Genomic DNA, 13,858 nt, shown 5'->3' with positions numbered 1-13,858 from the left:
TAATTCAGTATGGAAAGAGAAAAGGAAAAAAAAACCCAATTTTTAAAAAAAGATATGGTCGTTGAAAGGAAGAACATAATAGTCTTGTTGCAGACAACCTGATTGTCTACATAGAAAATCCAAAGGAATCAGCAGTCATGGTATTGTAGTTTGTAAATAAACTTAGCTAAGCCCCTGCCAATAAGATCAGTTCATTTCACTAACAAGATGGCGATGGTGAGGACTAGACAAGATAAGATGAAAACTGCATGCACAGATTTTTCATCGAAGGTTGAGCGATTGGTTGGTATTGCCACAGTCCAGGAACTCACATTCAACTGCTTGGTTTCTAAACCTTTGATGCTCTTTACCATGCTTCCTACAGTTTGGTTAATCAAATGTTATAATTTGGTAATCAGTCTTCCCTGCTCGGTCTAGACCTGGCAGACAGAAGTACAGCTGTCCGACCCTGTCCTCTACATACTGTACTTCAGCGCACAGGCACCTGCTGGGGGCAGAGGGATCCTCCATCGAGGCCCCCTTCTGAGGGACTGGGACTGGTGCTCTCTCACCCCTCTTAGGGCTGCCTGTGTCTCTTGGTGTCGTGGAAATGTGCTGTCTTGGCATAGGAGCTGGCAGTCTCAGTGGGTATTTCTTCCCAGAAATAAGTTAGTGTCCAAGATGAAGAAGGAGCAGCTTGCTGCTGTGGCATTCCACACTGCTTGTACCTCATGTCAGGTAGAAGAAGTCCAGACTTACCTTGAGACTAACCCTCCAGCGGGGAAGTGACTACTGTTGGTATATTCGTTTCCTCCCTCCCTCTGTCCCTCCTTCTCTTTCTCCCTCCCTCCCTTCCTCCCTTCTTTCCTTCATTCCTCATGGTGGTGATTAAACCCAGAACTCAACCTTAGCCCCATTGTCCACTACCCTAATGAAGTACCTGAGACTGGGTGGCTTACAAAGAAAAGAGGTGTTATTTAGCTCCATTTGGTAAAGTCCAAACAGCATTGTACTAGCTCTGGCAAAGTTCCCCGGGCTACACCACGTCATGGTGGATGACATCAGAGTTGATGACATCATGGTGGGATTGTGCAGGACGGGGAGCTCACTCGGCAGGACAGGAAGCTGGAGCATGGGGAGGGACTAGGCTTCATCTTTTATAACAACCCACTCACGAGAACTAACCAGAGTCCCTGAGAACTCCACTCCTTCTGGGGGCAGTGCCCTCAGTGACTTAGGGCCTCCCTCTTAAAGGCTTTATTGCCTCTTCCCATCACCACACTCCTAGCACCAAGCCATATTCAAACCACAGCAGTTGGGTACTAGCTACCGTAAGGTGTTCAGTACATACAAAGCCTGTCAGAGTGGCCCCCACACAGATTTCTCCCCCTTTCTCTGAACTCTTTGAGCATTGATAGTCCCTTTCAGCAGTTCTAGTTCTCCTCCAAAGTCCTTGCTTTAGATGTGTGTCTCTGTTTTCCAATTTGATTGTAATATGAAAGAAACTCTTGCCTCTTCTGAATCTGCATGTTACCTAACAAATAATGGCTGGTGAGAGTAAATGGAACAAAACTCGTAGTGACAGTCCTGCTCAGCTGGCCAGGACTTCTTCAGTGAAAAGTTATGCAGTGCTTTCTGCCCAAGTTCTGAGTTCAGTGAGTGGCTCTGAGCCAGGGCTGTGTCAGAGCCATGCCTCTCCCTTCCTGTGGGACCGTTTCGTCTACGCAGCTCCCTGGCTGACTGACCCTCTGCCAGAATAGCCACCTGCTGGAAGAGCTTTTTGAATGAGACCAGGAATGCGGGTAGAATCCCTTAAGTCAGGAAGAACAGACAACTGAATTGCCAAAAGAAATTTATCATCCTAATAAAATGAAGACATGATTTGCATTCCAGGTCCTTCAACTATTCTATGGGAACCCGGGCGTTTTCCCATGACAGTATTTTTATCCCTGATGGGGGAGCAGAAAGTGAGCAGACAGTTCAAGCAATGTCACAGGACAGCATCCTGGGCAAAGTCAAAACTCTTCAGGTAAGACAGCCTTGAGACTGGAAGGTCAGAGCCAGAGGAGGGGGCCTGGCTGTGGAGGGAATGGAAGAGTCTGTAGCTGGTTCTTGAGTGCTGGAGAGGGACGTCCAGGGGTCACTCCTGGTGAGAAGCTTTGCTGTCTTGAATCTGACTCAGTTCTCTGGAATCTACCTGTGCCCCTGTGAGAGGTACACCGTCACCATTGTACTCACCTGCATGACTTTTCCTCTCACGTGGTTCTATCTTTTTGCTGGACATGAGAGCAAGCACACAAGAGACACTATAGGACTTGTCAGGGGAAGAGCTCCTAACCACTAAGTCAGCCCATATCCCTGTGTCAGGGCAGCTGACTGTGGAATCTGCATCGCAAGTGGTCCCTATCCAAGTCTCTGTCACTGGACAGTGAATGTCGAGAAGATTTTTTTTTGCTGTGTCCATAAATGTGGTTCCCAGCCACGTTGTCTTCGAGGAGCACATCCAACTACTTCCTGTTCACCCTGTAGTGGGGGGCAGTTTTTCTACCTAACATTGACTCAGCTACTGATTCCCTAGCAGTGAAAATTAATAAAACAGTCACTTACTAGATGTGGTTAAAGTAACAGGGAATCCAGGAAAACCCAGAGGAACAAGACACTTAGGGTCTGCCCACGAAAGTTTGCCCCATCCCTGGAAGAATTCCCTCACCAGTGGTTCAGCCAGCACTTCTGTAGGTGGCAATGCTTGGAGGTACCCAGATTTGAACAGAGGGCTCTGGGCTGCTGATTCCCATGCATCTGTAAGCCTACAACAGTTAATGAATGAACGAATAAGGAAAAGAAAACCCCAAACAACTAGGCTGAGTTGCTATCAATACAGTAAAGCATTATATCCAAAAGGATATTTTCTATTTGAGACATTCTTGTTTCTACTGCATGTGAGCTGTGTGTTTTGTGACCTGTGTCTGATCCCATAGTCAGTAAGGTAGCATATGGCAGGCAGGAAAGTAGCTAACACCCTGGAACCACACCCAAACTTACCTGGATCTTTATGCCTGCAGCCACCAGTGGCCAAGATCAGTGTCCTGTCCTCAGAGCCAGCCCCACCTAACCTTCACATCCCAGCATTTCCTAACCAGGCTCTACTTCTGGTTCCAGCTGGCTGGACTCTAACATTGTTTCTAGACTCTGAAGAAAAAGCAAGCTGTCATTTCTCCTAGGTTGGAGAAAAGAGAATGGGGATGGCCAGGGAAGATCTGGACCCACCTCCTCCCTCCAGTCTTTTGATTCCTGGAATATCATTTCCAATAGGTTCTGAACCCCTGGCTCATCATATCTGTTTTCTGAAAGAAATGACATGATGAATCCAGTCCATGGGACAGCTGAATTCAACAAGGGTTTTCCAGAAGTTCTTTAAAAGTAGATAATAACATGTTATCTTAAATGATTCTGCTCTGTAACATCACACCACATGCTACTGACACTCCAAAAAGTGGATTTAGGGTTGTAAAACATATGTAATTGTGTGGTATTGAAAATATAGCAACTGAATAAAAATGAATGCCTGTGACTTCTATTAAGAGTAAGGCATGATTTTAAATAATCCGATCTCATTTATAAAATGTAGAATGATCGACTTCCCTAAGTGACAATTGTATTAACACGAGAAGAAAATGTGAGTACAGTAGAATAACCATTTAATTGGAGTGCTCTCATTTTGAGAATTTCTACTCATATGAGCTCTGCCTAATTTTGCTTCTGCTGCATGGATTCACAAGCTTCCTTTCACTCTAGAGTGGTATATTTTAAATTACAAAAGGCTCTGCTCTTCAAGGTGGAAATGGGGACCATGATCATAGCAAATGTGATTTTTGGAGTGACCTACGATATAACTGTATCACCCCCAAAAGATTGTGCTTTATTTTTCAGTCGACTAAGCAGTATGTTCCTGGTAAGTCGTAGCAACAGTAGTAACTTTATTAACTTGCATGAGTGCTTTGCATTTTTCCATCATGACACGATGCTGGTGTTGATGCTTAGTAAGCAGCATAAAGATCCGCCCTTGTATACTCCAGCATGGAATGAGGGTGATTAGTTGTGTCACAGGCATGTATGTTTTTATGTCTGGAGTTGTCTTTGTGTCTATGTGCGTGTGTTTTATTTTCTAAAAGAGAAAATGAATAACACCTATTATTGGACAGTAAATGTCCTGGATAGCTGATTAGCTACCATTATTGACATTCTTTTGAAATGAGACTTCTACTGGAGTGCCATTTAAAAGAGAGAGCGAGGGGGCGGGGGTCAAAAAGCCATTTTCTCTATTGCTTAAAAAAAACTGCCCAGCACTTGGAGCCCTTGGACAACCATGGAAGGGCATCTATACTACTGTATTTGGAAAGGTTGCCCCCTAGTGTCCACACATGGTCATTTCACTGCAACTGTCATCTGTTGCACCTCAGTGGTTAGCATCTCTCCACTGAGTATGGGGTAACAGAACACAGCACAAATCAGCCCATCTTGTCCAAATCTACCGTGTACCAAAATTTCTGTGGCAAATGATTTAATCTTTCAAAAGAAAAATTACATTATTTTTCTGGGTATAAAAATTTGCCCAGTGAGAACAAATTTTAACATACATGTTAGTTATAGGAACTAAAACAATAGTGTTCTTTTTAAGGACTCTACGTAAAAAGCCAGTTGCTCCATGGTCAGTAGGATGAACCATTTGAATGAAGGAAGGAAAGCTGTGAAGCAAAAATCATGAGTCAGACCTCCACCACCATCTGGCCATGTGGCCTTGGGCAAAGTCATTTAACCTCCCCAACACTCCCTTTCCCTACCTGAGCAATAAGGAGGTGCGTGTGATGGACTCCTCTGGTCTTAGATCTGCTATCTGCATGCATTTGCAGTTCCCTGACTGTGGAACGGGGTGGCTTTGTAAGCTTTACACTTAGTTGCATTTGGACTACAGTGACCTTGACATTAGCGTGGATCAGGGAGGGTGCCTGTTTATTTGAGATCAGACCAGGCTATGATGATAAAATGTAGGGAATCACACCCTAAGCCTGCAGGTGACTTAGAATTATGCTACACCTTTGTTAGAGAGATGTCTAGGTTCTTTTTTACCAAGAATTATTTAGCACAGTAGGGAAACCTCTATCCTCAGTGGACAGTATCTCCTGCTGAGCTGAATTTCACTTAATACAGAAATCATACATTTGAGGATTTTGATCTCCAAGACACCTGCCAAGGACACAAAGAATAAATGCCTGCTCTTAGCTACTTCTTCCTACAGCAGACATTTTAAAACTAGTATGCTTTTTATTTCTTTTTTAAAAATTTGCTTTAGTGACAGAAATGCCATGTTGCTCAAGAAGATGGCAACTTTATTTTTCCTTTGCTTTGCTCTTATAGACATGGTCTGAAGAATGGCTGTGAAAAACCTGGAAAATTCTAGATGCTGGCAGTGAGAAAGCTACAGAATATAATGTGGTCAGCATTCCCACACCACAGAAGCCAGCCTCATAAATATGCCTGTGCATTCCCGTAACATCGCTCGCTGGCATTCCATATTCCAGCAAAATGGCCCAGTTTGAGTGACTCGAATATAGTTCCTTTTAGCTCACATTCCATTCTCCACAGTCACTCCATTCATAGCCACGAGCAGCACATGCACAAATCTCCTTCTCCCCTCTGGTTATAATTGTAGTGTGTATACAGATAGAGCTTGTAGGTATTTTTTTAAGGTGGTAGAGAGAATAATTTGTCTCTCTAAACTTAAGGGACAGCCTGGTTTTCAGTAATTTCTCACTTCTATCATTGTTCCTCTCGTGACAATGCCCAAAGAACAGGCAAATTAAAGTAATAATAAAAAAAGCCACATTTATCCATGCATTCAACTCATGTGACACCTGAGATTGGCAAATAGATTTCACAGTAAACTTTCAATTGTCCACACATCTCACAAAATGTCACAACAGTCCGGTCTCCTTTGAATCAGCTGACCCTCAGGGAGAGCTACGTCCTGCGGTATCAGTGGACAAATTACCATAGCCTTAGACTCTAAGTCCCACAGAATCTTGCCTAACAGCTCTTGGGTGTGTCTGTGAGACCGTTTTGTCTGGACACAGTGACTAACCCTACTCCTAATCACAGCCACCACTCCCCCCCTGCCCAGTTTCTCTGCCTAAGCTCCCCAGCCACCAGCCTGATTCTGTTCTCTCTGGGGGATTCCAAGTCAGCTTGTGCAGTAAGATGCACATTTCATTCTCAGAGTCTTTATGTTTCTTTTGCCAGGATGAACATATCTTACATAAGTCAACCTTTCATATGCACACGCACTCTTATTCCCTCCTCTTTCCCCTTCTGCTGTTCCTCCTTCTGGCCCCCAGGCCCCAGCTGTTGTATCTCTGGGTCTTTTCCCTCTTCTTCCCTCTGCAATCCCTGTCTCACAAGCACCTCCCTCTCAATCTGCCTCTTCGGCTCTACTGCATTTCTTAACACACGTCCCTCCATTTCCCAGCTTCTTTGTATGTACCTTCCTCTTCTTGTCTGTGCTCCGTTAATTATTTTTCTTTACATATTCTCTTTCCAGTTCCATTTGTAGCCACAAAAGTCATTCCCATCTTTGGACTTTATTTCAATATAGACTGAGATTACATTTTGCCACATTCTTTGTCTCACAAGCATCAGGATGGGCCATTTTAAAAAGAGCACAATGAAGTAAAATGTCAGCAAATCCATTCTTTTTGCCATGCTGGCAAAAATCCTAATTAAATGGTAGAAGAGTGTTATGCCAGGAGGTGCATTAAAAGATTGTCTTTTACATCACAGATATAAGGTATACTGTCACAGATATAAGGAATACGTTGGTCAATGGATACAACGTTACAGTTAGGAGGAGGAATAAATTCTAGATTCCTGAAGCACAGAAGGTAGCTACTGTTAACAATAAAATTAAAATTACTAGAAAAGGGATCTTTAAATATTCTCAATGGGAAGAAGTGATAAGTCACATTGAGGTGATGGATATGCCGGTCACCCTGATTTGATCATTACACAGTGTATACATGCATTAAAATGACGCAATGCAGTCCATCAATCCAAGCACTTAAGAGACTGAAGTAGAATTGTGAGTTCCAGACCAGCCTGGGCTACATAGCGAGACCCTGCCTCAAAAAAAAAGAGAAAGACAGAAGGAGGGAGGGAGGAAAGGAAGGAAAGAAAGAAGGAAGGAAAGAAGGAAGGAAGCAAGGTGGGGGGAGGGGAAGGTAGGAGACGCTTAGCTCATTCAGGAGTACATTCAAGCTTTAGACCTTGCCAACAGGAGGTCTCCCCAGTAAGTAGAAAGAGATTTAGAACAATTTCCAGGTCTTGGTCAACACTCCCAGGAAAGACTGGGCTGGGAGGTCACAGGAACCATCCCCACCTCCCTTACCCAGGTTCTCTCCCCTCTCCCCTGGGCAGCAGAGCAAGATGGGCCTATGGCATTGTGACTCCATGTGCTCTCGTCTAACTCCATTGGCTGTTCTGTCTGTGCCTGCTTACTGACCTGCTTAGAACAGATACTAACTGCCGCTTCCTGCTAGACTTGTTTCTGGAAGACACCCTTTTTCAGCAACCCGCAACCCTTTCGGGCTGCTGAAGCTGTCCTTCCATGGCTGAACTTGGGCTTTTGATGTGTGCTCCTTTCCTGTGGGGCCAGGAGCCAGGCGCAGGCTGAAGAACCAGGGGACACAGTGTAAGCCCTTGCCTAGCCGTGCTCCTGATTTGGCATGTGGGGCAGGGGGGGCTCTCGGGCACGGGGCATCTCTGTCATGTGTCTGTAGTCTCACTGCTCACCAGCCAAGGCTGGTGGGAGCTGGGTGAACATGGATAAATTTGGTACCATTGAGTTCTCAGGGAAAGGGGAAATTTCCCTCATAGGGTTCTTCTACCAGGGAACTTCAGAGACATATTAAAAATACTGCACCATCTCTTTACATAACTGCCCCTGCAAGAAGGAAGTGCAATGTCAAATTTATGACAGTCCGTGACGTGCAATGAAAATAGCCCTGGATGTGATTTTAGAAGACCTGGGCTCAGATTGCTTTGTGGCCACTCATTCCTTCCATAAGCTTGGCCCAGTCACCTTTCCTCACTGGACCTCTGACTTTTGTTTTTTGCAAAGTTAGGGGGTTGGAGTAGGTTTTTGCTAAGACTCTTTGAAGTTTTATGGGATTAAATGTTAGCCAGGTGAAAGATAAAATCAGAGAATGAATTTCTTTTTTAGGCCTACAAAATCAAGTACGTAGATCTTGAGCAGTGGTTCTTAGTTGGGAGCAGTTTTATCTCCCTTCCCCCTCCAGGAGACACTAGGCAACATCTGGAGACATTTTTCCTTTTCTAATCCAGCCTGTGTTTAATACCAAACACTATTTATCTTCCCATTTCTACCGGGTTCTTCCCTCCCTTCTGCCTATCTTTTTAGCTACCACCTCCCAATAATCAGACCCTCATGGGTCCTCTTCTCCTCGTCCTTTCCGTGCCCTCTTTCATGATGTATAGCTGCAATGGGCAGAGAAATTTGGGTCGTTCCCATCCCGTGGTTGATTTCAGCATTGATCAGGGATTGATTGCTGACCCTGGGATCTTCTTCACCTTGGCCGTGACCTGCTGTGACTACAGCTTCAGATTCTGGTATTCGATGCTAGCTGGGTGCAGGTGGGAAGATGGTGGGAGCATAGAGATTGCAGGGAATGTGTTCAGAGGGGGCTGGAGAGTTCCCGTGTGGCACCCACCCAAGTCTTAATTTCCCCCAGTGGTTCCTACATTTCATGTAACTGTTTTCCCATATACTTTTTTGTACTTTTAAAAGACTTTCAATTTATAGACGAATCAAAAACATATTCCAATTCTGGTTAAGTGATATGGTTCCGTGCCTCTTGGGAAATGGTGACATTTCCATGAAAGAGGCAGCTGGATGAAAAAACTCGAGGCTTGAAGATGGACAACAAAGGCGCCCCCTGCAGGACTGCATCGCGTCCCTGGCATGGCGGTCGTGTCCCGAGCAGCTGTGCCTGCATCCGCCTCAGTGCTTCCTCGCTATGCTGGGCAACCTGGTTATGGAAGTTGGGACTGCTTCATTGCTTACAAACGTCTTTCCTCTGTTTCTCCCCAGAGACAGTTGGGCAAGAATATCAAGTTTGGGCAGCATCCACCCAATGCCGTTCCCATGAAGAAGGCAGGGAGTGGAGAAGCCAGCTCAGAAGAGGACCTGTTCCTGACCAGTCCCATGGAAATTGTGACTCGGCAAGACATTGTCCTCTTAGAGGCTGAGAACAAAGTAAGACTCCTCCAGGGAGGACTTGATGGCTTATAAGCCGGGAAAGGATATGGGGCAGTGGACAGGGACATCTGATAAGCCTGTGGTCTGTAGTGGGGGTGGGGTGGATTAGCTGGAGAAGCGCAGCCCAGGGCTGGAGGGTACTTCCTTGGCAAGTGTGCTGAGGCAGGGAGGCGGGAACAGGCCCTTTGCACATGCTTTTACCAGTGCCTTCCAGGCTTAGGTTGTGCCCGCCTCTTCTGGGAAGCCTTACCTGGACTCAGCCCCAAGCTGTGTTGTCCCTTCTGTGCCTTTGCTGTGTGTCCTTACCACTTTCTGCACATCCGTACCCCCACCTGTATCTGTCCATGTAACTGTTTTCTTCCAGTTTCTAAATGTTCATTTCTTTGCAGACAAACTGGGTTTTACACAGCTTAGTAGCACTGAAAAATTAATTGTCAAATTAGACAAGGGAAGCATGAGAAAAGAAAACAATAGGGGCTCCATGAGAGCATAGGCCAGCTCAAAGTGGAAAGAAAGTCACATTCCAGCACCTTCCTAAGTATAGTTTATTGAAACTTTACAGGAAACACTTTGAATACATCCCGAATTGAGTTCTTTTAGCCTCAGAAGGGATGTCCTTAGACCACTTATGGAAGAAGAAACAAGAGTCCTACCAGTAGCTAGAGTCAAGAATTCTCTAGGAAAAGAAGCTTCAAGTATTTTTTTTGACAAAGAAAAAGCATTTTCTTGACTCTGCCTATCAACGTACCTAAAATTTTGGTAGGTAGTATTAAAATGGGCATGCCTCAGAAGAAATCATGCCTGACTGGGCATAATGGTTCATGCCTGTAATCCCAGCTACTTACAAGGCAGAGGCAGGAGAATCGCTGTCTGAGGCCATCCCCAGCCAAAGGAACTAAAAAAAAAAAAAAAAAAAAGCTAAAAAGAACTAAAAAAGGCTGGAGATGTGTCTCAAGTGGTAGAGGGTTTTGCCTAGCAAGCACAAAGCCAAGTTCAAACCCCAGAACTGCCAAAAAAAGAAGAAATTATATCTGTTATTAACTAATATGTCAGAAGAATAGTAAGAAATGTAAGCAGAGGAAAGTGAGGAAGGGAAGGGAGGGAGGGAGGTCCAGAGTCTGGACCTGGCTCTGATGACCCATGGCATACACCCACTTTTGAGCGGTGGGCAAAGCAGGAATGGGGCCCATCTATCCCAACAGGTTTAAAAGTGCTCTCCCCAGCCTCTCCAGTGCAGGTAGCAGAATCAGCCATCACCTCAACGCAGGAATCTTGTGAGGAATGAAGCAAGGTCTTTGCTGTTACTTAGGATCTCCTAAGTGTAAGGTGCCATGGCCTGAGGAAGAGGGAGGCTCTTTGCTCAGCAGACCTTGTCTTAGACGTGGGTGTTACAGAGATAAGCCAGATTTGCCAAAGGGCCACCTCCAGGTAGTTTGTGTCCTGAGAGGCAAGTCTTTCAGAAAGAGAAAAATGTTGGCTGCACAGAAAACAAAACGGGGCAGTGCAAAAGTGAGTGACTTGGTGGGGTCATAGCTCTAAATGTGGGGTTGAAAGCAGACCTAGGAATGACAGGGGGAGGAATGTTCTCAGCAGAGGGTAAGCCAGAACAAAGGCCCAGATGGGATTGAGCTCATCCAGAAAGAGGACCAGGAAGCTGGCCAGTGTGGCTGGATGGAGGTTGGGGGAGAGCAGGTGCCAAAGCCAGATGGTGTAGACCATGGGAAAAGGGTGAATTCTATTTTGAAGGCAGTTGGAAGCCTCTGAGTACTTTTAATTAGGGAAGTGTCGTAATCTGATTCATTCTTTCTTTCTAACAACTTTCTAAGTTTGTGCATGGAGTGGACTGAGACAGGGGAAGCTGGCTTGATTTACTCTGGAAGGGAAGAGAAGACCCTTTTGTGAAAATGGCAATGCAAGATAGCGAGTATAGCAGACCATCCAAGTATGCTAGTGACCTGTTGGGGTGTTCACAGGACACTGGGGTGTGAATCTTCAGCCTATCCCTTCCTCCATCGTGTGTTTTGGGCCCCTCCCTGGTCTTTCCATTCTCAGCCCAGCCCTTTGCATGTGGCTTCTTTTCACTCATAGCTTGGAGGGGAGAGGCCTGGCAGGTGAAAGGGCAAAAGGCAGCCAGAAAGGCCAGAAACTCAGGGGTTGGGGCTGTGAGTGACACAGCCTCATTTCCCCTTGAGCAGTCCCTCAGCTACTCTGATGCCTTGGAGACAACCTAGGGCACCACCCTGGTGGGAAGACGATTGTGTCCCCTCTGGGCCTCTGGAAGTTCTTGTCAACAGAGCCCCCCAGTGACTCCTGCTGGCCTTTGCAGGCCTGCTGCACTCCTGTGGAGGAGGGGGTGGGCCTGCCCAGGCTCAGAACTTTCTCTTCTTGCTTTTGACTTGAGCACTTTCTCTACTCTTCCAGTCCAGTGATACGCCAAGTTCTCCGAGTCCTTTGAATCTACCCGGAGCTGGAAGTGACATGGAGGAGAAGGTAACAGGGTTTGAATTTATTTATTTAGCTTCCTTCCTTTCTTCCTTACTTTATTTGTTTGTTTTGGGCAATATTGGGGATTGAACTCAGGGCTCCATGCTTGATAGGCAAACGCACTACCACTCAAGCCATGCCGCTTACTTTAAGTTCCATTTTTCCTGGTTTTTTTTTTTTCAATCTGCTGCCTAATTTTCTGTTCACAAACGTTGCCATCACGTTACTTTAAATTCCTTCAATCTGTAATCAATGGTACAGGTTGAAGCATCCATTTCCCTGGCAACACAACTGCTGGAATTTAACCTTGCTCTAAAAAAATAACAACACTCCCAGCTAGCCTTGGGGTCTTACAAGTTGGTAGTGTCCCTAAATGTGTTACATGCTTCAAGACACTGTTAAATCCATTGAAAAGCATACCTGAAGTACCCAAGTCTGTAAGTCTAGGGTCCCTCTTGTATTTAGAGATACAAGAAACAAACAAAAGCCCCAATCTTAATCTTCCTCTGCTTTTACACATACAGTTTTTAATGCTTCTGTGCCCTTTTTAATGTTTCTGTGTGGGCTGCACCTGCAGCCTCGGGAGTCTCATCCTTCTCCTTAAGTGCCCCTCCCACAGGAGCTGACCCACTGCAATGAGGACTGCTCACCTGCACAGGGACAGGCCTCCTCCTAAGGTGTGGCAGAGGGGACAGTGAGCAGCTCTGCACCCCACGGAGGGGATGGCTTAAGACTGTGCCACCTCCTAGAAGTGATGAAGCCTAATTAGGACAACTAGAAACAAAGCTTGGCACTTAAATCTCGGCTTCAAGTACTTCTCTCTGCCTCCAGTCTGTTATATTGGCTCTGACTCCCTTTCCTCTTGCATCTTTTAGGGAATGGAAAGAAATCTTTAATTCATATATTCTCAACAATAGCTCAGAATCTGACACCTATTATAACAGTAACCATAAATAAGTGAAAGCTGGAAGGCTGAAGGCTAGAAATATTCTTCTGTGCTTCTTGTCATAAATTCATATTACTAAGCATCTATTTTGCTTGGTTTTTCATCTTTTGCGCATAAATATGGCTAAATCTCACTGACTCTACACTTACAGCACGAACACAGTCAAACACCTAGCCTGGCCCCATCTAGCACTGCCCCTATGTGTGCGAGCTGCTGGCTCGGGGAGACAGAGCTGTGTACCTGCTGCACAGGGCTATGTACCTGCGGCCCGTCGGCAAGTTGAGGCCAGGAGAGATTGTCTAAATTCTCTGTGCTCACAGGTGTGGCTTCCTGTCACCTGATTCAACCTGGCCTCTGATTCAACCTGGCCTCTGATTTAGGCTGTGCTGTGGTCACTCTGACCTTTCTAAATGTGTGTGGTTAGTCTGAGGCTGTAGTCTTTAATAATTGCATCCGCATTCCAGACCTGCACGTTGTTCCCAAGCTCATCTTTTGAGGAATGGCACCTGTCCCTGGGGCACATTATTGCCACTCGTATTTTCACCAGGACCCTTTTTCTTTTAGATTTTGGTACACTCAGTACTTTGGAGAGATTGTGCCAAAACATTCCTTCTTTCCTTCCTTCCCTCCCCTCCCCTCTCCTCCGCTCTCTCTTCTTCCTTTCTCTTCCTCCCTTCTTTCTTTTTTCAGAGTCAGGGTCTCACTAGCCCAGTAGCCCAGGCAGGCTTTGAATTCGTGATCCTCCTGCTTCAGCAGGAGGATTGAGTACTGAGATTATAGGTGTGTACCAGCATGCCGGGCCCAAAACATTTCTGCTGATTATAAATTCCATGTCCTACTCATAGAGATTATACTTTATTGTCCTCCAATGATTATTTATTGAGCACTTACCAAATGAGATTTGTTGCTCGGACTTAAAAGGAACTGATGCAAAGATGAAAAAGACACCTTCCCTGCCCATGAGGAATTAAGGCCTGTGTAGGAGCTGAGCACATACACAGTCTGAGAGGTAAACAGCTCTTGGCAGAGAGGTGGTGTAAGCCTGAGCTCAGCAAACTATTGATTATTTTAGGCCTTGTGATCCTGAGGTTTCAACTACACGACTCTCCTTTGTGCTACTC

At 45.5% G+C, this 13,858-nt stretch overlaps 1 protein-coding gene across 5 annotated transcripts in view; it reads left to right on the top strand.

Annotated features, from left to right (window-relative positions):
- The window catches only part of Cracd (capping protein inhibiting regulator of actin dynamics), a 230,980-nt gene that overhangs the window by 199,139 nt on the left and 17,983 nt on the right, over positions 1 to 13,858 (top strand). For 3 of the 5 annotated variants that reach the window (XM_074042193.1, XM_074042190.1, XM_074042192.1), the window contains 3 exons: positions 1,873 to 2,008; positions 9,140 to 9,304; positions 11,729 to 11,797. In XM_074042193.1, the coding sequence (XP_073898294.1) occupies positions 1,889 to 2,008; positions 9,140 to 9,304; positions 11,729 to 11,797 (354 nt within the window). In that variant the 5' untranslated portion in view covers positions 1,873 to 1,888. Of the gene's footprint in view, positions 1 to 1,872; positions 2,009 to 3,909; positions 3,932 to 9,139; positions 9,305 to 11,728; positions 11,798 to 13,858 lie in introns of those variants that run through there. The other 2 variants (XM_074042195.1, XM_074042194.1) reach the window with 2 other exon arrangements.

Source organism: Castor canadensis, chromosome 9 (genome assembly GCF_047511655.1).
Source record: "Castor canadensis chromosome 9, mCasCan1.hap1v2, whole genome shotgun sequence".
NCBI classification, from domain to species: domain Eukaryota; kingdom Metazoa; phylum Chordata; class Mammalia; order Rodentia; family Castoridae; genus Castor; species Castor canadensis.
The sequence above is the reverse complement of the archived record's forward strand: the minus strand, read 5'-3'. Positions and strand labels throughout refer to the sequence as shown.